The 24,659-nt window shown below is 34.7% G+C and overlaps 3 protein-coding genes across 3 annotated transcripts; 2 read left to right on the forward strand and 1 right to left on the reverse strand.

Moving 5' to 3' along the window:
* The first annotated feature begins 17 nt into the window (after window positions 1–17).
* On the forward strand, window positions 18–3,906 carry LOC112050573 (uncharacterized). The gene is made up of 2 exons (XM_052881931.1): window positions 18–35; window positions 96–3,906. The coding sequence occupies exons 1-2, from the start codon at window positions 18–20 to the stop codon at window positions 3,852–3,854; spliced, it is 3,777 nt and encodes a 1,258-aa protein (XP_052737891.1). The 3' UTR covers window positions 3,855–3,906.
* A 958-nt stretch (window positions 3,907–4,864) lies between these two features.
* LOC112050574 (melanization protease 1) lies at window positions 4,865–11,303 on the forward strand. Its single transcript, XM_024088865.2, has 9 exons — window positions 4,865–5,033; window positions 5,780–5,891; window positions 6,328–6,471; window positions 6,740–6,795; window positions 7,331–7,420; window positions 7,711–7,802; window positions 8,854–9,139; window positions 9,555–9,742; window positions 10,336–11,303. Exons 1-9 carry the CDS (start codon window positions 4,865–4,867, stop codon window positions 10,558–10,560), a joined length of 1,362 nt encoding a protein of 453 aa, XP_023944633.2. The 3' UTR covers window positions 10,561–11,303.
* Window positions 11,101–16,127, reverse strand: LOC112050585 (uncharacterized). The gene is made up of 3 exons (XM_024088878.2): window positions 15,973–16,127; window positions 12,646–12,819; window positions 11,101–11,939 (listed from the first exon to the last, which is right to left on the reverse strand). Exons 1-3 carry the CDS (start codon window positions 15,994–15,996, stop codon window positions 11,229–11,231), a joined length of 909 nt encoding a protein of 302 aa, XP_023944646.2. The 5' UTR covers window positions 15,997–16,127; the 3' UTR covers window positions 11,101–11,228.
* Between the last annotated feature and the right edge of the window lie 8,532 nt (window positions 16,128–24,659).

Genomic DNA, 24,659 nt, shown 5'->3' on the forward strand with positions numbered 1-24,659 from the left:
AAATATTTCATTTCCTTATGACACTTCTATTTCACGTTCATTAGCTTAAGTTTCTTATTGTATACTTTGATATAATATTATCACTGTCGTTCCAGATATGTAACGAAGAATATACCACTAACGGAATACGCGTTAGATGGGGAAAAACTTCACCAGCAAATAACGTAAAATCGGATCCTCCTTGTTATAATAATGAAACATTAATTACCAGAAACTGTGTAGGTAACCACTGGGAACCACCCCGTGACAATGTAACCTCGTGTCTGCAAATAGTTAATTATTATAACCTCTCAGCGTGTCCTCCGGGCTTTGACAAAATCTCTAAAACTAATCAGGAATATTGCTACCGAATTGAAAAATCATCAGCCTGGGATTATCCTTGCCTGAAGAGTGGTGGCGCCTCAGTAATTACAGATTTAAATGACGATGATGTTACCTCTTTACTACAGTCATTAATTGTTAAAAATGTGTCGCAATTTTTTTGGTTACCCGCTAGGCGTACAAAATTCTTGAGTTCACTTTGGTGGCACATCCCAGGTCCTAAATGGGGGCATTCTGTTAAAATCAATAACAATTTAACTGTCTCCACTCCTAATCTAAAAAACTGTTTGCTGTTAGATGTTCAGCAAAAACAGTTAATAACGGAAACATGTACGCATGAATATCCAAGTTTATGTTTCTATATAAATGATATTCACTATCCAGCAAAGTGCCCACCAAAGTATCATTCGGTTAGATATATGCCCGATGAAGGTGTGTGCCTTGGCATAGAACTATCTGAAAAAAAACTGTCTTTTAGTGATTTTATTGACAACAAAATATGCAATGTATCAATGGGTAACAAAAATGATCATCTGACAAGGTTTATTTTCAAAAAAATTGCTGAAATTAGTAACTTACCTAGCAACACATGGTGTTGGTTCGATTCATTTGATTTATACCATAAAAGACATGCAAGTTCTATTAACATATCCAATATATCTGAAATATATATTTCAATCAATAATGACGGTACTCTTGGTGTACAACCATTTAATACTCTATTACCTTGTATGGCTTGTCTAACTGAAGTGGTATATAAAAAAACGGAATTATATTTTGAATATGACGAACTGGATAAAGAAATGTATCTAACAATATATTATCCATCTGGTCTTTGGAAATATAGTGAATATGATCGCGGTGTGCAATGTTTTTCTGATATAAAAGGATTCGCGAAAGTAGTCGGTATTAATGAGTTACCATTAATAGAAGTTAAAACAGATTTGAATAATAATACTGATATCGGTATCATTGAGAAAACTGTGTATGGAATAAATATTGTTAAAGATAGAGCTGCACAGTACTGGTGTGAAGGACATACAACAAACTTTTCTTTAATTAAGACAGAAAGAGTGTTAGTCAATCCCCGTGGCTATGAAGTTCACGTTTTTTCTCTTATTTTGAGTGTATATATGTACTTGGATTACATTGAAAAGAATAGTGATACGATCGCGTCAGCTATATGTAAAAATATAACGGACATTTTTAGTGCTAAGAAAGTTATTCTTATGGAATATTTAAGTTACAGTTCAAATTATTTAATGGTTTTATTACATATGCATATTACTGTCGATAAAGTTTATCAAGATAATGCCAGAAATATTGAAAAAATCTACAACACAACACTTAATACAGCAATATCAGTACTCCCGAAATACCACTATAACTTTGTAAGCTTAGCAAGTTCTATGTATTGCTTACCAACAACTTCTATAGACAATTATAATATACTCAATTGGGAATTAACAGCAATTGGACATATAGCAGCGCCTACTCAGTTCTGTTTGCAAGAAAACGGGTTGCCTGTAAATAGGCTTTGTAATGGGTCATACCTTTTAGGAAGCTTTTGGGGAAATGTAGAAGGAAACTGTAATTATAATTATCAACCTTCTGATACGACTACATTTTTATATAAATTTGCTAAAGGACAGGTACCTAAAACAGATACTTCTCGTTTTTTGACCGAGGGACTCAATTTCGTATTACGAGATGTTAATATCATTATACCAGCAGATATCTACTATCTATCAACATCACTGCAACAAATGTTAAGGATTGTTCAAGGAAATGAAACATCAATAGATATGGGTAACATAGAAAATATAGCGTGGGTCGTAAATAGAGTTATGATTTTAAATAATAATTATTTGCGGTTGGCTCAAACTCTTAACTCAACCAATGTTATATTAGACTCACTTAATAGCATTATAGAAATTTTGGCTCATAAAGATAAAAAAAATATTAATAGTGTTCTCACTGATCGGAATACTGATTATTATCAAATAGCTGTCCAACCTCAATACATGTTACAAATTTCATATCCCTGCTACAATAATGTAAGTGGAATTGCCATAATTAAACCATCAACAGAAAAAGAATTATTTACAGACATGATTATAAAACCATTATACATTAATACTTCCTTAAATGAAGTACTTTTAATTGAAAACTTGGAAGTTGCTACTTGGGTACCAGGCACAGTATTAAGTAGTTTAAAACAGAAAAAAAATCAGTATAGCAATGAAACAAGTGCAAATGAAAATAATATTCATATAATAATCAGCATTTTTCATAATGATGCAATATTTCAAGAATTAGAAGACAGTGAATACAGTGTGAATAGTCGGATAATAGGAGTCTCAATACCCGGTTATTCAACTTATTTTAATGAATCCATGCCTTTAATATACAGAGACTTAAATGCTAATTCTTCTGAAAAAGTTTGTGGTTTTTGGAATTTTCAACCATACTCAGTTGGCAATGTTCCTGGTTTCTGGTCAAATCTGGGTTGTTACTTAAGAAAATCTGAAAAATCTTTAACTGTCTGTGAATGCATGCACTTAACACACTTTGGTCAGTTACTCAATATTGGGCGAAATAAAATAAAACAAGGTCCTTTCCAGGACAAACACACAATACCATTAAATATCATTTCATTAGTAGGCAGTTTTCTTTCTTTGCTAGGTGTGAGTGGTATCTGGATTACCGCTACAGTATTTCACTCATGGAGAAAGAAAGCAAGCACCAAAGTCTTACTACATCTTTCAACTTCTATAGCACTACCATTAATATTCATGGTTGTTTTTAATTTAGATAATACTATATTTGAAGAAGTAAACGGTATTGTAACAGTTTCTGAAAAACTAAGACCTGCTTGTATTACTTTGGGAGCATTGTTACATTATTCAGTTCTCGCTAGTTTTATGTGGATGCTAATTACAGCTGTTTTGCAATTCATACGCTATGTAAGAGTATTAGGTGCATATCGACCATCTAGATGTATGATAAAATTTGCATTACTAGGATGGGGCGCACCTATGATTCCTGTAATAGTTGTCTTAGCATTAGATAGAGAAAATTATATACCAAAAAATGTGTTAACGATTGATGGTTCAATATCTTTGATCTGCTACCCCAGTGGGCATTATTTAATCGTGACTGTTATTGTGCCGATATGTTTCATTTTATTTATAAATATTACCTTGTTTGTTTCAGTAATATATTCTATTTCTAAAGGCCCTGATGGAAAATTGAGAACCGCAGACATTGATCTCATCGGTGCTCAACTAAGATTGTCGATATTTCTATTCTTTTTACTAGGGTTAACATGGATCTTTGGAATTCTTTCTTTTACGAGCAATCCACTATGGTCATATTTCTTTTGCTTGACTTCTACAATGCAAGGTTTTATACTATTTGTTTATTTTATAATACTTGACGCTCAAACAAGAAATTTATGGATAACATTAATAAAACCACAGAATCAATCCGAGACGTCGAGAAAAAGCATTACAAGCATAAGTAGTAACTAAATACACCAAAATTCAGTTCTATAACGAAGACGAATAAAAAGGACAAGTAGGGCTTCTTTATACCCTTATATAAATATAAATAGCACAAAGCTTGTTATCCTATAACAAGCTTTGTGCTATTTATATAAAATTATTTTTTTTAATCTAACTTTCTTTCTCGTTTATCAAATAATTATTTGAAACGAGTCCTAAAAGAAAAGGAGACTTTTATCCAAAGATGATCTGGAATTTGTGTTAGACATAAGACCTTTGTCTTTTTTTAATGTGTAATTAATTGCAGATGTTAGTAAATTTTAATGTAAGTAGGTATAGATAGTCTACCAAAAAATATATGGGGGAAGATTTTGCTTACTAATTAAGTTAAATAGGCTATTTTTTTTTTCTTTATAAATAAACATGGTTATGATAATGTAAACGTTATAAGTTGGGTATAATTTAGGGGCATATATTAATCGTAAACAGTCAAATTGTGATTATTAAGATAATTTTTCTTAATTTTATATTTTATTAAATATTTGCTAAAATGCAGCTGTTTTTTTATTTATGGATGTAAAATTCAGTTTTTCACAAATCCCGCGGGAACCAAATTCCGGGATGAAAGTTAGCCTATGTGTTAATCCAGAAAAAATCTATTTCCATCAAATCATACAGACTCACGTACACACACACACACATACAAACTTTCGCCTGTAAGATATTAGTGAGATTAGTGTGATACATTCCATACATATTGTTTGTTCAGTGGCCGATCATGGGCGATAATATTTATAAACACAATCTAGGTAACTGAATCATCACGAAAAAATCATTATTGCAATAGAATTGTGAATATAGGTCGCAATTAATTATTAATTTATGTTGTAAAAACTATAATATAAACTATAGTAAATAGTTTAGTTCAAAGTCTATTTGAAAACATATCAATAGAATAGAAAACTACACGAAAATTTCTGAATATCAACTTCTTCTTTAGTTTAACTAGCCCAGTAATGTAATTGATCATTCAAATCATGAAGATAATTAGTTATATTCTGTACCTGACGTCAATAAAAATATGTACGGTGTTTGGAACATTGCGGGACTTTGCAATGTGTCACGACGATTTCAATCTGAAGCCATCAGATGGAATTTTGAAAGAACATACCTTTACGTGGCTTGGTTTTGTGCAGTATCTCCATGGTAAGAACTTTGTTCACATTTCCACATTATAAAGTAAGTTATACACTGTGAGCTTCCTTATCTCTAGGTGATCTTAACTTTGAGAAGAGTGCATGACGATTGCCTGGAAGAAATCACTACTTATTATGACGCCGTTAGATAATAAATTATAATGGCCATTGTACAATTATTATTTGTAGTTTTCCTTGTTACATGTGTAAGGCATTTTGGCTGCAATCACGCATGCAGCTTTTAGTGAACTGCACTTTTCTTGATTAGACCCATAATATTTTTATTTATATTATTTAATACTCTTTATTTGTAAACCATAATAATTAAAAATCAAGCAAAACAGAAACATATGAAGAAGTAGAATACAAAAGTAGAATACAAAAGTAGCGATCTCTTCCAGGCAATCTTAAGCTTAGGAACTTATATTAGGACAACTTCTATAGGTGGTATGTACGTAATAGGTAGGTCTCTACTATAATATGGAAGAAGGCGGAGAAAACGGAATTGAATGTACATTACATATTTGATATTAACGTTATAGTATAGTCTAGGTTAGTTTAGTACACGTCCAAGGAATATCGACAACGTAGCACTTCAGCTCTTTGCGATACATAGAAGTCTTATTTAGAACGGTGAAGGAGGAACGAGTTCCCAAGCACACTTCCCAAAATATTACCTATATCTTATAGAATATCGATTTCGTCCTTTTGGTGTAACAAAGAGTTTTTTATTATTTTTTGTAATACTAATTGCAGTAACAACGAGCTTGCCACACCACAGTAAGGCTCCACGGGTGGTTCTCATACACAAGCAGTTCGCTGCAGCCACTGCTACGGATATGCTGCGTTTGCCCAAAAATTACAAACTGTAACTATGACATAACTTTGTATTATTGTTAACTAGCGAACGCTTCTTCGTCCGCGTGGAATTACTAGGATCTATTGAAACCTGCTACTTTTCAAAGCCACCATATTTACTTACGTTCCATATAATTACTAATTTAAGTTTTGACAAGATTGTGGGCAGGGGCGTAGCTACCGCCGCGTGTTAATAATACGCCCCCCCGGGCTATAGGGGCCCCTTAAGTGCAAAAATTGGTAAAATTTAAACAACAATCTCACTTTATTTGGTGCTTCCTGGAGGAAAATGAAACAAGAGATTTTCGGGTTTGCCGCTCGTCTATTGGGCCCTCCGAATAACTATGATACAGGGCCCCTCCAAGGCAAGCTACGCCACTGATTGTGGATGATTGATGTATAACCAGACTACGAACTTTTATGGCCTCTTATATTTTGTGTTTTAGGGGTAATGTAATCTTTGGTGATTACGAACGTGACGAGGTAGACTGTGGCCTCACTAGCTCACAGACCAAACTAGGAATAAAATGCCAGCGAGCCTACATAGAGATACCAGTTATTAATATTAGCCCACATCCTGAATATACTCGGTAATTGATATATTTTTAATAAACAATATATATATATTTAAAATATATATTGCCCTATTCAGAAGCACAATGTGTAATTGTATTGCTCTGCATATGCAATGCCTATTAGAAATTCTTGAGATGCAATTCCTGTCACTACTTGCGGGCCCCCTCAAGATTCGCTATGACTTACTTCATTGACAAATGCTTTGTGATTTTGATATTGTTGTTTTTTTTAAATTCCGTGTCTTATTGCGCATACTAAGATCATTGTCTTCAACATTTACAGATTTGGTGTCGGAAATAGTTTGGCCATAGTGAAATTACTTCGTCCAGTGAAATCACGTTAGTTATCATGCTTTATTTGCTTATTTTTGCTATCAGAAAAACATAGTGAGGAAACCTGTATGTCTGAGAATATTCTTAATTCTCTACGTGTGTAGTCTGCCAATCAACATTGAGCCAGCGTGGTGGACTTACCCCTCTCATTCTAAGAGGAGACTCGTGCTTAACAGTGGGTCGAATATTGGTTGTTAATGATGAAGTTACTATAAAACATTAATTTATTTAATGGAGGCCTCGACGTATATTTTCTTTTCAAATGTTTTAATTATTTTTCAAAAACAAAACTTTTTTTTGATTTCGCCGATTTGTAATTCTAAATTATTATTATTGACAAACTTTGTTGTTTTCATATGATTTGTTCCACTAACGTTTTTCTCAGGATAATTTTAAAATTGCTTTCACCAATCCGTGTAATTGAAATAATTATTATCTATTATTTCAATTACACGGATTATATTTGAATAATTATTATATTTGAGTACAAATGAAATATTTGTGCATATAACAGTTTTCATAATTGTTTATTTGTTTTCAGATTACATGGTACCAATTTGCTTGCCATCGCTAAGTGAACGTGAAAAGAAACGAAGAAATAAAGTTGTTTTTATGGTGGATTATATCAACTGTAAGTTGATAAAACTTATTATTTACAATTTTTCTTTGATTCTTCACTTTATTTTTTATTGATTATGCGACAACTGGGTGATTCGAAACGATAGTGCTTTCTGTCGTAAGTAATCTGGAATTAGTATCTGGAAGAATAATTAACAACTTTTCAACTGAGTCGTCGGTCATATGTATCTATCTATCTATTTGTGACTACTCAATTAATAATGCGCTTACTGTAACATAACATAAAATGATTGACTGCTTTACTAAAGATAAAAAAAAATACACAAAGTTTTCCCTTTTCAGCTGCACCTCGTGACTTTGATTTGGAAAAGATGGCAAAGAAATCATTGAAATTGTTCACTCACAAAGATTGTAGGAGGCATCGATTGAGATATGTGCGTATTTTCAATTCAGTCCAATTCTTCTATATGGCTTTCATTTGTGCAAACTGGGCATGGTTTATCTCGGCAAGTGGATGGAGAAGCGTATATTACAAGCTCTTTTTAAATTTTCCCTACTAGTACGAGTATGTAATCGTGTAGAAACCGAAAGGAGTGCGGATTTCATCCTACTCCTAACAAATTAGCCCGCTTCCATCTTAGATTGCATCATCACTTACCATCAGGTGAGATTGTAGTCAAGGGCTAACTTATAGAGATTAAAAATAATAATAATAATAGGGATCAAATCTTTGTATGAGGTACCACTGGTTCTTCGATTGCATTAAAATTAGTTACATTTTCGTCAAAATATTTTTTTACTTTTATCGAATGGATGGAGCTGTTATATTGATGAAGGAGAAAGCTGGCCATTAGAACTCCTAAAATAAGCACAATAAATAGAGTTTCGGCTTATTTGTCTAGTCAAACACACTAGTGCTACATTTCAAAGTGCTACACTCATGTATTTATGTAAACACCGAATCGATCCCATACCGACAGAATAATTATGAAGGCATTAGAAATCTCAGCATATAACTTTTGGCTTTTGTAACCATCACCGTCGATGTACTGCTGGATAATTGTCTCCTATATCTTATCAGCTGATAGACGTCCACAGCTGGACATAGGCTTCTTGCATGGACCTCCAAGCACAACGATCTCGAGCCGCCAGCATCCAGCGTCTCCCTGTCTCCTATAATGATATCCAAATAACTTCTAGATCTACGTCAGTTTTTCATAGTACCTACTATATTGTTGTAATTCTGTTCGGCTAAATTACAGATCATGATATCGGGTTACGAGATCCTGGCTCTATGTTGAGATGTTGAGTTTTTTAAGAAATTTTACTTTTATTCTCAGCACAGAATTAGGAAGATAGTAGTTTTACACTCCCGTACCTCGAAGAGCAGGTTAAGATGTCAGTACCAATTATTATCATTAACAAGGCCGGTAAAATAGGTTGACAATGTTGATGATGGTGTGATTCTGTTTGGCTAAATTACAGAAATTAGGAAGTGAAGGCGTGACCCACGTCCTCTGCAGTTCCGGCTGCGGAGTGCGACCTGGGGCTCCTCTAGTCAGTCATGCTGCCGATGGACCCTTTCATCTTATCGGCATAGCGGCCGGTGGAGCGCCCTGCACTCGCCGAGCCATGCGCAAGAGGCTTAACAAGGAACCCCCGTTGTACATCGACGTGTATCCCTATGTGACCTGGATAGTCAATTTCATCACTGGTAATATCCTGCCGCGACCGTATCCTGACAACTTCATGTTGATGGAAGGAGGCTCTAGTACGTATAGGTTATTCTTTTTAACGAATGATAAAATGTATAGCAAAAAGATTCAGCATTTAGAAAGAAGGGTGTAGAAATTTGACTTGCATAATGCGATACCCACATTTATGGCAATCATTAATATCACCATCGTCATAATTATCAGCTAAGGGATGTCACTGCTGGAGAAAGACCTCTTATAAGGACTTTCAAACTCCACAGTTCCAAGTCACAATCCAGCGTCTTCTACTCGCTTTATGTCATAGATCCACCTAGAGTGGAAGGTCGACCAACAGTGCGTTTTACGTTGCGGGGTCGCCATTATAGCACCTTGAACAATATTTTTTTTCATGATACTCAAGTTAAGTTTTTTAATTTGTATTTAGAGTTTTCTTTAATCCCATAGCAATTATTTGGAGCGTTTAAATTTAAGGTATTGGCTTACGCAAAGACTTTCTCAGAACAAGGAGGGAACAAAAGACCGGATGGCGAGCTCGGACATTTGTGTCTGGTGATTATTGTTTCAAGAGTTACAAGAGAATGAGCCGCACGGCATTTTTCTATTCAGAGAATTTTGAGGTTAACGCAAACCCTCCCGCTAAAATGAATGTTGACATTAAGGTAATTTTAACTTTTAATTTTTACATATATTTATAAATTTTCTCCGATAATCTATTCGTCGAATATGCAAGTAATGATGGGCAAATATTTCAGTGCTATAAATTTTCTTGCACAGTTAGATGCTTGTCATGGACGGTCACGAAGTTCTAGACTCAAAACTTTTTAAATGCTCCGGGGCGTACATTGAGATGGGCAATGGTTCACTAAAATACTGGATGTGAATACGCAGTGTAGTGATAAATATAACTATTAGCGATAAGAGAGCCGTGATAGCCTCTGCCTCCGATTCCGGAGGGTGTGGCTTCGAATCCGATCCGGGGCATGCACCTCCAACTTTTCAGTTGTGTGCATTTTAAGAAATTAAATATCACGTCTCTCAAACTGTGAAGAAAATACATCATACGGAATTTCTGCATTCCAGATAATTTTCTTAACTCTCTACGTATGTGAAGTCCGTCAATATTGGGCTTTTCTTTCTTCCAAGAAATTTTCAGTAAAACTTCTCAGCCCAAAGTTGGGATGAAGTGGTCTTATAACCTGGTGCCTCGGAGAGTACGTTAAGCCGTTGAATTAACAAAAATATGTTCTTTCAGATATCAGCCGGCATTGAAACTACAATTGTTTGTGCTAAACTACTTATGCCGAATCGATTCGTTGAGCCAAAAATAGATGGAGTCGGAGGCTACAATATCAGCGTTAAATTCAGTAGCCTCTGGTTTCCGTACAGCTTTTACTTTTCGCTAGGCTTACACGGGATCAATACAACTCAAAAAGATATGGTGAAATGGATATCGGAGCGTAAACCAGGTTTTTGGTAATTTATGCTCTATATTAAAGAAAAAAACGTATAATATTTATGAAGTCAATAGATAAAAATCTTTGTAAGTAATTGTTAATAAAAATAGTATTAATAAATTGAAGTTTCCTTGAACATATCTACTGTTACTTACAAGATTGAAAGATTGATCGTATGAATTAAAATAAATGTATTCGTACGGTTTACGTGTAAATAGTCACTTTCTACAAGATTATTCATCACTCATCAAGTAAGTAAGGTCCAAATTTAAAAGTACTCAATTCGGAACGCCTTGATACTTATTAAATTTAGCCAATTCACGTTTTGCTCAACGAATAGAACCAGGCAACAGACATTTTCAAAGACCTACGATTTTGTTTTAATATACGGTAGAAATATAGATATGCTTAAAAAAGGACTTGTATAGTAGTCCTTCCCTGTCGCAGGTGATCATATTTTTCGCATCATTGGTTGCTTCTTCACCTTGCTATGGCGCCAATTTTATGTGTAGCTTATGTAAAATATATAAAACAGTACCCGGAAAAAAAAAATGAAATTTCACTACAGTAAAAAGTAATCTTTATTTGAGTGGTTCAATTACCATAATTGACATGTCAGTATTTTGTTTATCATGTTCGATGATGCCTTAATTACTAGATATCTAATTGCTAAATTATTAAATAAGTTAAATTATGCAGCATCCACCGATATTGTGTCTTCATCGTTTAAGCCTTTATCAGTGTTGTCAGACGGTGGGAAGCTGGGTGATGGGATTTGAGGAATAGACGGATTTGAAGGAAACTGGGGTAATTGGGGGAATTGTGGAAGTTGGGCGTCAGGTTGTTGGGGAAATTGTGGGAGTCCCGGTACCTGTGGGAACTGGGGCAATTGAGGGAATTGTGGTAGTTGGGATTCAGGTTGCTGGGGAAATTGTGGGAGTCCCGGTAGCTGTGGGAATTGAGGCAATTGTGGGAAACCTGTTCCAGGGGGTAAGATTTGTTGAGGGAACGAAGGGAACTGTGGTATTTGGGGAACACCAGGCATATTTTTCGAGTCTAAGGATGATTGAGGGGTCGAAGGGTTATTGGGAGGGAACTGAGGCTGTGACTGAGGCGTTTCACTGGAAGGTTGTTGTTGGCTAGACGAGGAATCGGCGGATTCGATGACAGCTGAATCTTCATCACCCGCTGGTTGTTCGGCTTGTGGGGTTTGTGGTGGTGGTTGCGCAGGGGCAATTGGGGCAATTGGATTAATAGGGGCACTAGGGCCGATAGGTGATGGGGAAGGATACAGGAAAGTGTTTGAAGGGTAGTATGAAGCCGCTAGTACGGGTGAGTATGAAGGAAACCCTTGCAAAGAGAGTGGGTAGCCGATTTGAGGCGCGTATCCTTGCGCTGGTACCTAGAAAAATATATTTAAATTTTTCACTGGCTATTATTTTCATTACTAAAAATAACCTGTAAACAATTCTATTACCAAAAAAGGCGACCATCCTGAATAAGTGAATCCCATTATTATGTACTTATAACATGCCTACTTCATGCAATCGATGATTTTATAGTTATTCCCTACTACATTGCAAATATCTATAGTCTACTATCTACTCGTACATTGCAAATAAAATATAACTAATAGGTACTACGAGTATAGTATCAATATTTATTTGGCTATAAAATCTCTACCAATTTTTTTAAATACAATAGTAAAATATTTTTTAAAATCAGTTTAGTCCTTTAGTCGTAAAAGCGTAACAAACGTAGAAACAAACTAACTTAGCATTAATAATATAAAGCAATATTTATAAATTACTAGCTGACGCCGCGCGGTTTCACCCGCGTGGTTCCGCGGTGGTAAGAATACGGGAATAATATATAGTCTATAGCCTTCCTCGACGACGACGACGACCCCCGCCCCGTGTTACACGGGTCGGAGAAGACCCGACGTCGTAGCCTTTCTCAGTAAACGGCCTATCTAACACTGAAAGAATTTTTCAAATCGGACCAAGTAGTTCCTGAGATTCGCGTTCGCGCGTTCGCGCGAGTTTGTAACGAACAAACTCTTCAGCTTTATAATATTAGTACAGATAATGTAGGATTAATTAACTTACAGCGTTTATGTATTGACTGGTGGAGTATGCGAATCCATTAATTTCTTGTGGTATGACAGTCTTTATTTGCGCCGAGTGTAGAGACAGTGGTACCGAGAGCGGTATGGCGCCGGGCCAAGCCACTGCACCGCCCGCCGCGGTGCCGGCCACTGCACACAGTAATGCCAGGAATACCTTCAACAAACACCATTAACAAATTAAGGACCCATATTTAGCTCACTGTTGAGCACGAGTCTCCTCTCAGTATAAGAGGAGTTAGGCTAAATAGTTCACCACGCTGCCTCAATGCGGATTAGCAGACTTCACACACGTTGAGAGTTGAGAAAATTCTCATGTGCAGATTTCCTCACGATGTTTTTCCTTCACTGTTTGAGACACGTGATATTTAATTTCTTAAAACATATAAATGCATCTTACAACAACGAATGTAATAGTCTCAGATTTGCCTTATAAATAATTTCCTGAAATTTTTAATTTAATCGTGGACCACTCTTATTTATCAGGGGTGTGAATTAAATAGATAGCACCTATGTTATGACCTAATGAATATACATAAAAAACTTTGTCTAAATCAGTCAAACTGATTCGGACTAGTATCTAGCAAACTAACACTACCTATTAGCCACGAGAATTTTACTATTTTGACATCATCTGAATTATTCATCATTGAATCACTATACCGAAACATATAACAGCTCTTCGCAAGGCAAGGAACACATCCTTTAAAATGCTCTGTGTCCATCAAACGGAGACGTAAGTGTTATTCGTGACATAATATGATTCGTTTTTTTTTATTGAGAAAGAATACAATATGGAACTTAAGCTAACTTATCCTAATAACGTTGATCAGAGAATGATAACTTAGTAGCTGGGAGTCATAGTTATTTAATCGTATCGCTTCCGGAAATAACACTAGCATTGCCAGGGTAAAGTCTGGTGCAATCTTTATGAAGTGTGAGTATCCTTACGCGCACGTCATTCAAACATGATGAAAAATTAAGTGATGCACTGCCGCCGCGCCCTGCTTAACCGGGTATACCAAAAATCTTGTATCGCGCTAACGCACGATGTTCAGAAACGTCATAAACATTGCATCCTACTTTACGACTTACGCCCTCGTATTTTGTGCATTGCGCGTACGAAAATAGTACCTACTGCAATTTGCAAACTACTTAACAGATTTTTTACTTCTTGGCTGGTTGGCGGCTTAGGCTATGGCTAGTTACTACCCTATCGGCAAAGACGTATTGCTAAGCGATATAGCGTTTCGGTACGATGTGTAGAAACCGAAAGTGGCGTGGATTTTCATCCTCCTCCTAATAAATTAGCCCGCTTCCATATTCGATTGCATCATCACTTACAATCAGGTGAGATTGTAATCAAGGGCTTACTTGTAAAGAATTAAAAAAAAGATAACATTATTTCTTAGACAACATTAGTCTCTGATAAATAATTACAACATTCCTTCTTTCAAAAGGTTATTTAAAACAGTTGTTGATCAACATACTCGTAACAAGAAAAAAAACGTAAATGTCAAATCAACCAGTGGACACCCACTTCCGGATGCAGTAAAAGTGGAATTCATAGACGTTGTAAGGGCGCCCCCAGGGGATCATTCAGTGAGTGTCAAATTTAATCTCTATTTGTTTGAGAATTTGACACTCAGCGGGTGAATGTGATATGGGGGTGCCCCTACAATGTCTATGAATTCCACTGTAAGACTTCCTCTGCATTTAAGCATCGTTATTTTTGCTAATTGCTAGCATCGGATTATTTTCGTATGTTATAGGATATATTAAAAGTTTAAAAAAGTGAGAAAAATACGTAAATGTCAAATCAAAAAGTGGACTACCCACTACCGGATGTAGTAAAGGTGGAATATATAGACGTTGTAGGGGCACCCCCAGTCATTCATTGAGTGTCAAATTTAACCTCTATTTGTTTGAGAATTTGACACTCAGCGGGTGAATGTGATATGGGGGTGCCCCAACAATGTCTATGAATTCCACTGTAAGACTTCCTCTGCATTTAAGCATCGTTCTTTTTTCTAATTGCTAGCATCGGATGATTTTCGTCTATTATTATATATTAAAAGCTTAAGAGATCCACAATTCCAGAACTTCAAAGACCTAATCGAAGGTATCTCTATTAGGAGATGAGACATGAGGAGGAGATTGGGATCTAAGTTGGAGCTTAAGCTTAAACCTAAGTTGGAGCTTAAGTTTAAACTTAACCAACCACGCTGCTTAACAATACAGGGCCTGTAGCCAAGTGGCATGTAGATTCTCTTTCTACGATCATAAACGTTACTTTTTATCCCGATAACATGGTTCCTCCGGGATTTGTGAAAAACAGACTTTCTACCAATGACATATTATACTAGAGATGACAGACAAATGCACTTAATTTCACTTATTAAACAACAAAGTGTTATTTAAACAAATAATACCTAAACACAGTCTACAATGTCGAGTTGTTTGTTCAGGAAATGTAAAAACAATATATTCATAAATATATAATGCAATTAAAGACAAAATTGTGCATATATGCGCTCAGTGGTGTAGCTAAATTCGGATCACTTTTTGCGGTGATTTTGTAGAGACATGACCTATCTATAGTTAGAATTTTCATTGCTTTCTACAATTAGAAATATCACTGAAAACACACCACGGTTGTAAATTGTAAATTAAGCGTTGGTTCATAAACATCATTTGTTTGTTTTGTTTAATTAACATAACGCTATCACAGACACATATAATCAGCAACTGATGTTTCCTGTTTTCACTCAGAGTAAAGTCAAAATTACAATTAAGTAAACAAATATAAGCTAAAGTATTCGCGACCTGTTCACGTCTCTATATTTTTAGAAAAAGGATAACTTAACTAATAATATTGAAATATTTCACTTCAAAAAAACTTATCGTATTATTGGCATACATTAATTAATTGGTGCGTAAAATTTGAAATTTTACGCGCTAAATTTTATATATTTTTTTATTTTTTTTAAACAAATCATTATCTTTAAAAATTCATTATTTTGCAAGTAAGGCTAAAATATTAATTCCTTAAAGATTGAAATCAGAAACTATATTCAAATATAGTTTGTAATTTCAAACTGACATAAATCAAACGACACAATAGTTGCTCTCATTCTCAAAAGTATCTACTTCCGAAAAAACATTTCAAAATTTCTCAAAATTCAATGAAAAAAAAACACAAACACTCGACACAATCTCATGAATATTATAAAATTGTGATCTACAAACACTAGTAAATTAAAACAGAATTAAATTATTAAAACATTAACGTCACGGAAGGTTGTCGTACCTTCATCTCGGAGGCACAAAACATGAGGACCGAGCAGACTGCAAAGTACTCAGCTGTAATCCGCAAGCGACTCTTTTATAGTAAATCGAGATCACCCACTTACAATCGCGGGCAGATACAAACTAGATATATTGCTCTGCCGAATTTGTATTCATAGTTTGCATCTTGCATAATTATGCAGGTATCTACCTAGATTATAAAAACTACTAGGTATAAATAAAACAGGGCCCATAGAATTTATTGCGAAGTCGTTGGCAATTTTATTTAATTTTTAAAAAGTTTCCACATAAAAGCACATTATACATAGGAAGTTACGCATATTATCATGTCATTTACATAAATTAATACACAAAAATTTGACGACTGACGAACATAAAGAGAAGAGTTATTAACATATTAATGGCAAAAACAGTATGATAATGACATATGTATAGCAAATTGGTGCTAAAACGACCACATACAAGTTAATTTTAGGCCTAAACCTTAGCGAGGAGCTAAACTAGAACCTAACCCTCGCACGAAAGGTGGCGCGAGATTCTACATAATTATAAAATTATGAAAAAATAAACAATCAAGTTTTATTGAACATGGCATTTACCTACTACATAAAAATTAACTGAAATTTCTAACGTATTATGTACCTACCTCAATGAAAATATCGTTCTTTACAGCTATTTGCAACGATTTATTATAAAATGTCGTTAGCTATTTGTATATAGGTACATATATACATAGCAATTATTTTTGATGTAATCTTTAATATTTGTAAATGCGAAAGGCAGCAAAGACGTACCGCCAAGCGATTTAGCGTTCCGGTACGATGCCGTGTAGAAACCGAAAGGGGTGTGGATTTTCATCCTCCTCCTAACAAGTTAACCCGCTTCCATCTTAGACTGCATCATCACTTACCATCAGGTGAGATTGTAGTCAAGGGCTAACTTGTAAAGAATAAAAAAAAAAAAAGGCGTAAGGTCATTATCAAGATATCCCGAAAACCGTTGATTACGTACGATTGACGTAGACAGTTGAAATTTGGCAGGGAGTTACTTCATAAGTAGTAGAGCTCCACTAAGAACGGATTTCGCGAGAGGGCCGGATTAAGGAGGTCTAAGGGCCGATGAAGTCACGGGCTTCAGATAGTACACATATAAATGTAGAACATTCAATGAGTATATCAGACTAAAAGTTATACAAACTTTCGTGTAAAGAACGTGTCTACTAGACTTTACTTTCTTGGCCAATATCTGGCATGAAAAAGTCAACAATTTTTTCTTTGTAAATTTTTATGATTGCCTTGGGCACGTCACGGTGGAAAGCATGAGGACCACCGATGTATGCAGGGTCGTACAAGTTTTTAGCCATCTGAAGGAATAAACGGACCATCTTGATTTGAGGCATCGATGCTGCTTCCACAAATTTTCCTGTAATAATAATATAATAGTTTAAAAAACCAAAATACACGCTTTTAAAATTACAAATGGAAGAATTACCAACTTATACTAATTTTAAGGAGTTTTTAGAAGGTCGGTTTAGAGCTTTGGAATTTTTTGAACCCGCTAAATATAAAACACATAAATTTGTATCAACCACGTCTAATAAATCTATACACACCATGTCAGATCTAACTTGTCTTTACTGCACTGAAAGCCATAGATTGTTTAGTTGTAATCAATTTATAACTGAAGATGTCAGCCGTCGTCAGGATATAGTAAAGTCATTAAGTCTCTGCTACAATTGCCTTGGCATTAATCATACAGAAAAATCCTGCCGTGTTGGGTACACGATTATGCGAAAAAAGTCATCACACACTCTTGCATGGAAAGGCTAGTTCATATACAGTTGCCATAGCTACAGACACAACGGAGACAAATTCGGATCAAGAACAAATGCAAGAAAGCGAAGAGGAAGTCGTTACCAATGGTGATCACAATATTGCAACCCATTTTGCGATGAAACCAATACAGAGCCAAACCTTGCTGGCCACTGCTTTGATAAATAATTTTTCGTATTCCTGACACCAAACCCTTTTATTTGATACCCATATCATGGGGTGCATTACAAATAGCCTGTCCGCCATCTTGGACGTCCGCCATATTGGATTTAGGTCACATGACTATATTTTTCATATTCCTGACAGCAAACCCTTTCATTTGATATCCATATCATGGGGTTGGATTTAAAACAGCCAGTCTGCCAACTTGGGGAGGCTGCCATATTGGATTTGTAATGACGTTTCTTAGCTGGTCATGTATTGTCATCAGAACTCAGAGCGTGTGCAAAATTTCATCCTAATCGAAGACAGCCAAACCCAGCCGTAAGATAGAGTTTTTGTAATTTTTAACCGCCTGTTACTAATGCCACACTTATTTTTGCTACGAAAGCCTCAATAGCTCAACGGTAAGAGCGGTCGGACTCATCACCGAGGGGTGGTGGTTCGATCCTCGCCCCGTTGGTTTATTGTCGTACCCACTCCTAGCACAGTCTTTCCCGACTAGTTGGAGGGGAATGGGAATATTAGTCATATTATAAAAAAAAGATATGGCAAATATTCTTTTAACAAGAAAAAAAAAAAAGAAAAAAAAAAAGATTTTTTGTAATTTTTAACCGCCTGTTACTAATGCACACATATTTTTGCTACGAAATGTCGAACGTATTTATTTACATTTTTTTCGCATCTGATACATTTCATATGATACCAAACTTGATACGCATTTTTTTTACTTTACGTATTTCATCTGATATTTCCGTGATATCAAATTTGAAATAATGAGTATCTTAATAAATTATCCTTAGATTTGCACGTGGGATGCTGAAAGCGCAGCAAATTGTCACTTATGCTAGCAAACTCCCCACGGTTTTGTTGGCATAGTTTCCATTCCCGTGGGAATACAAGAATAAAATATAGTCTGTGTTACTAGCTAACAATGTAGATTTCGACAGATGAAAGAATTTTTAAAATCAGAAAACATATTTAATTTGAAAAAAAATTATTTCACTTGAAGACATAGTAAATTAACAATAATAATAATTAATTAATTGTGATTATATACACTTGCATTTGAATTACTAAATGACACTGTTTAAAAGTTATTTTATAATCATAAAATAAAACAAATGAAATATTATCAAAAGTAAGAGGAATAAAAGTAAAAGTAGAAACAAAATAATTGGAAATTAACAAAAGAAGGCAATGATCATCGATCGTGAGCTTAACTGTTATCTACGATAAATCTACTCAGTATAAATGAATGGTTCTCTTTTAAAATATCAATTATCTGTAATAATCTATAGACTAAAACCTAAATATTGCTTAATAATAAATGCTTCATAAAACAGACACTCATCATCAAAACTGAAAAAAAAGAATAGTCCGAGATATATTATCCAAAAAGAAATTGAAAATTCCAGGACAAAAATTTAAAAGAGCTTTTATCTAATTTGCATAACAATTTTTTATTAATACTTACCTAAGTATTTAAAATTTTAAAACAAAGAAAAATAATAGGAAAAAGTAGTTTTTTTTTTTAATTTTGTATTTTTTATTACCGGCACCGCCATTGCGTTTTACACGAATTTTAGATATATTTGCTGCAACATCCACTTTGTAATTTCCTTCAACTTCAAATACAGAGGTAGGTTGATTAAATGTCATTTTGATAGATTTATTTTCTCTCTGAAAAAATAACAAAATAAACTTGGTTATTACAAAAATTAGAATATTCCATTAGCATGAAGAAACACTCGACTATGCATGTTGTGCCCCTGAGTTAAAATTAATTTTATTTATAAATTAATTTTAACTCAGGGCTTTTTAATTTTGTATTGCAATAATATTACTATGACGCTAGACTAATACCAGCGATATTTTTTACTATAGATAAGTTACGTGCCTACAAAATCACCGCAAAAAAGTGATCCGAATTTAACTAAACCACTGAGCGTTCACATGCACAATAAATGTTGTTTTATAATGATTTATTTATTTTGGTATTATCCTTGAAAAGCCGACGAACCCATGCGACAACGTCACCCAGGTCAGGAAAAATATTCTACCTACGTTTCACCCCGAAACCGGAGCATCCTCAGGAGATGTTGACTATAAAACGTGTAATGTTGTGTAAAGTGGTGAAATAGGGCTTGAAAGTTAACATTGATTTTCACGTGGACGAAGTCGCTGGCGTCCGCTAGTATTTAAATAAAATTAATATATTTATTACCTTGTCTTCTTTTATTAATGGAAAATCCTTCACTTCTTTCAAGCAACAGCATATAAAAAATAACCAACAATAATACCGATCTAAATCCATAATTTGATTAGCACAAGTGATGACACTTCAGCAGTTTAATAAAAACCTTGCGAATGTTTATGTGTATTGTTCTGTTAACAATTACTCGTATACAAACATAACAGTAGTGGAGCCTGTGACACCCAGATATACCGTTTTATAAATCTTGTAAAGCTTGTAAGCCTACGTGTATAGGTTATTACGATAGTAAAGTAGTTTGAATTGTAGTGGATTCAAAAGATAGTAAGCAGCAGTGGCGAAGGATGGAATTTCGACGAAGGTAAGCCGTCCCAAAGAAAAGGAAATATCGCTTGATACATACATATACATCCATTTTAAAAGGTAACCGGGTGGGAATCGGCCTGTATGGATTCTTTGCCGCTGGTAAGCAGTTTCCAGCTAACCTATGTATAAGCTAAGCTAAGCTATTTGTATAAGTTTTAGCGTTGGTAGGTTAGAAGTATCACAGAAAATACTAGCTGACGCCGCGCGGTTTTATCCGTGTGGTTCCCGTTCCCGTAAGAAAACGGAGATAATATATAGCCTTCCTCGATAAATGGGCTATCTAACACTGAAAGAATTTTTCAAATCGGATTAGTAGTTCCTGAGATTAGCGCGTTCAATCAAACAAACAAACTCTTCAGCTTTATATATTAAGTATAGATTAAAACTACGTACCTATCTACAGTTGTTGCATACATAATTTACGATATATCTCGTTACTAAAGTTACTTTGTGAGTTGCGTATATTTTAGCAATTATATAACAGAACTGTCAAGGGAATCCAAAGGCTAATCCCAGTTTTACAATCAACAATCGATTCATCATAAAAGTGACAGTGCTATGTGAAAACAATGCATAATTTCAATGTCCGTGCTACTTCATACAAGAACAAAACTCGTTATATTACGAGTATATATATAAAGAGATTAATGTGGTGTCCATGATTCCATTATTCTTCGCTTCACATAAACAGTAAACCCATCCATCTGTGTATAAATATTCCACTTTCAGAAAACGGTTTTGATTTAGTTTTTGAAGTAATAGACAGATGTCTGTAAAACCGAAGGAGTAAAGCGGTAGCTTAATGTACTGTGGAAGGAATATTAGGAAATCAGAAACGTGTTTTTTGTGTAAACGGGTTTCGATCACGTGCCTCCCCCTTTATCGCTTTAAATACTTCTATTACAACTAGCGTCCCTTTAATTTCCACACACACAATACTGTGTACTGTCCCTTTGTTATTATCCAAAGACAAATCCATTTACGATGGTTAATAGATGAATTAATAGTACGAGTATTTTTCAGAACATTAAAAAACTATAAATAAGTCTTCGTCCGCGTGAAAGCCTATCCTACCCTACTTCCACCCTAACCTAAGTATCCTATGAACGTCTCCTGGTTCTAAACTATACCTCTCCTTTCAGCCAAATTGGTCCAACTGTTCTTGAGTTATAATAATTAATAGTGTAACTAACATGACTTTCTTTTATACATACAGATTTTCCAATTTTCTACCTTACCAACTTTTAGATCTGAGATTTTGTAGTTTGTTAAAATTTCTACAAAATGTTTGTAGATAGACTAACTCCGTAACGAATTATCGCTGGACATTTGCTATTTTTTGACCTACCTGATACTCGAAGTGCACTGTTTACCTACAAACTAGAAATTAAGGTAGAACACGCATTTCATTTCATAACTTATTTATTTAAATAAAGTATTATTTTTTGAATGGCATTTAAAATATATTAACTGTATCTAATTGTACTAAGCTTATTAATTAATATTATTTTCATTAATTTAAGACCAAGTTAAGTAGGTATATTTATTATTAGGTGTAAAATGACTAGCGATTTATACCCTCGTTATTAATTTGTTTGTTATTAATTGATTATGAAACACGGCTAAAACTCACGTGATATTACGACGTAATATCACGTGAGTTTTAGCCGTGTTTCATAATCAATTAATATGAATAACACTCACGATAGTTTAAATTCTAAAATTTGTTTGTTGTTAATACTACGAGAATGTCGATATATTTATCGATGTTTATTCGATTCGATTTTAGATTAAAAACTAAAGATTACTAAATCAAGTCAAGAACCAAACCCAAAACTTTACATACGGCCAAAATATTTACCAATCAGCCAGTGACAGTTATTAGGCTAAGTATCAACTGTCCGCTGTCTGTCCTTGCAATCGATCCGTGGCAACAGTCACCCTATTCCTAGCAAGGCTGCTCTAGATCTCAGCGGTTGCAGATCACCGACTGACATTTGCTTACACGTCACTTGCTGACATTTCCACGAACCTGATCAATAACTGTTGATCAGGAACGCGGTATAAAAACGTTAATGTAGCAACGAATTAATGCACTTGTTTTGTCGGTAAATGCTACCTACGTGCAGTCTCTTTTTTATGATAGGAAACGAATTCGATAGAATACTTGTTCACCTGACTGCACTATGCAAATGATTAGTAATTTGGATTAGAAGTATATTTACACAATACAAATCTATTCGCTAGATGGCGATGTCGCTCTCTATCCCCGAAGTAAGCGTATTATAGTGTTATAGGTACAGAACATAGACCGCTAAAGCTAGTGGTTATAGGTGCTAAAATATCTCATAAAAATACATACTATGTATTTGTTTCTACTAATATAGTTTGAAGAGCCGGTGGACGCTGGTGTCCCAAGGTGATGGAATTGCGATCCTGCAATAGGAAACGCGTTGTCGTCCTAAACCGCCTATAAAATGAAATGAAATCTATGATAATGTCAATCCCATATATTTTTAATTTTCGAAGCGTTTTCGATTGTAAAAAGTGAATCGAGTTGCCACATGTTTGTTGCTACAGATGTCTGGATCTGTACAGAAAGCCTATGTCCTGCAGTGGTTAGGCCTAATAGTCCGCCACGCTGGTCCTATGTGGATTAGCAGACTTTACACACGCAAAGAATTAAGAAAATTTTCAGGTAGGTAAGTATGCAGGTTTCCTCACGACGTTTTTCCTTTGATGATGATATACCGAAATGGGTGAGGATCTTCATCCTCCTCCTAACAAGTTAGCCCGCTTCCAATTTAGACTGCATCATCACTCACCATCAGGTGAGATTGTAGTCAAGGGCTAATTTGTAAAGAATAAAAAAAAATACAAAAATGATATTAAAACAAATCCACATAGATATTGGAAGACATTTATGTTTTTTTTTTTTTATTATTTTATTGTACAAAATACAAAAAGTGTTACATAATACTTATATAAATTATTCACAACACCTGTAAATCAATTCACACACTAGACAAACATACAATACAATATTTGTATAGTAGCTTTAACGATACATACATTCGTTCCGAAGAATTAAAATATTTCTAATAAAAACTTGATAGATATATTAAAGGTATGAAATAAACTCTGGCCGGTAGTAATAAAGACAGATAGTGTGTCAATGATTCGCAATGACATTTTACTTACAGATTATAAAGTATCAAATTAACATACGATTTGGAAATGAAATGTATTTCAAGATCAAAATAAAACTTTCCTATACATCTATTTTGAGATGAATGAAAAATGTCGGGTAAGCTTTCGTTTGCAAATTATACGTGAATTAGTTACAATTTACTTTCGAATGTTGTTCTTCTTGAGCCGAGGAAAATATTTATTGATGATTACACTGCGGTGCGTTGATGACACCGATTCAGGGATAAATTTGCCGATTTTCGCTGCTATTACATGATTTTAAATATCTCACTTTATCTATGCTGCATAAATTGGCTTATCGGACACTTTAAATTTTCAGGGGGCGTATTTGTTATCAAACTCACCGAAGTCTGGAAGTTGGGTAGAAAGGAAAACTCTCCTCCACGACTATAATTTGCTACGTCTATAATATTGTGTCCGACAATTCGACAATTTTACCGACGATAATTCAGAACTCTTTGATGCTATCAGATTGTGTCTGTTTCAAGAATGCTTACTATTTTTTATTAACTCCTGACGCAACAACAGGGGTATTATAAGTTTAAAGTGTCTGTCTGTCTGTCAGTCTGTGGCACCATAGCTTCCGAACGGATGAAGCGATTTCAATTTAGTTTCTTTTGTATTAAAGGTGACTTCTAAGCGAGTGTTCTTAGACATGTTTGATGAAAATCGGTTGAACCGTTCAAAAGTTATGGTGTGTATGGTAAAAGTGGAAAAGAATGTCTGCAAATATACTCTAATGGGGTCTCAAATAAAAGCGCCCTGAAAGAAAATATTGATGACTTGATTGAGAGTGTAATTAATAATTTCATGACCTTCGGGGGTTTTTCAAAATTTTCCATTTTATTTACAGGATGTGGTGATAGAGGCTGACTCCTCGGTTCAAACGCCGCAAGAAATCAAGAA

This window comes from Bicyclus anynana, chromosome 1, assembly GCF_947172395.1.
Source record: "Bicyclus anynana chromosome 1, ilBicAnyn1.1, whole genome shotgun sequence".
Lineage (NCBI taxonomy): Eukaryota > Metazoa > Arthropoda > Insecta > Lepidoptera > Nymphalidae > Bicyclus > Bicyclus anynana.

Excerpts from the sequence above, each read along its gene's own strand:
- LOC112050574 (XM_024088865.2), top strand. The coding sequence starts at position 4,865 with ATGAAGATAATTAGTTATATTCTGTACCTGACGTCAATAAAAATATGT. Across the intron at positions 5,892-6,327 it reads TTGCCCAAAAATTACAAACT|GGGTAATGTAATCTTTGGTG; the intron begins GTAACTATGACA and ends TTTGTGTTTTAG. Across the intron at positions 6,472-6,739 it reads CCACATCCTGAATATACTCG|ATTTGGTGTCGGAAATAGTT; the intron begins GTAATTGATATA and ends CAACATTTACAG.
- LOC112050585 (XM_024088878.2), bottom strand. The coding sequence starts at position 15,996 with ATGTTTTGTGCCTCCGAGATGAAG. Across the intron at positions 12,820-15,972 it reads TTTGTGCCTCCGAGATGAAG|GTATTCCTGGCATTACTGTG; the intron begins GTACGACAACCT and ends TGTTTGTTGAAG. Across the intron at positions 11,940-12,645 it reads CCAGTCAATACATAAACGCT|GTACCAGCGCAAGGATACGC; the intron begins GTAAGTTAATTA and ends ATATTTTTCTAG.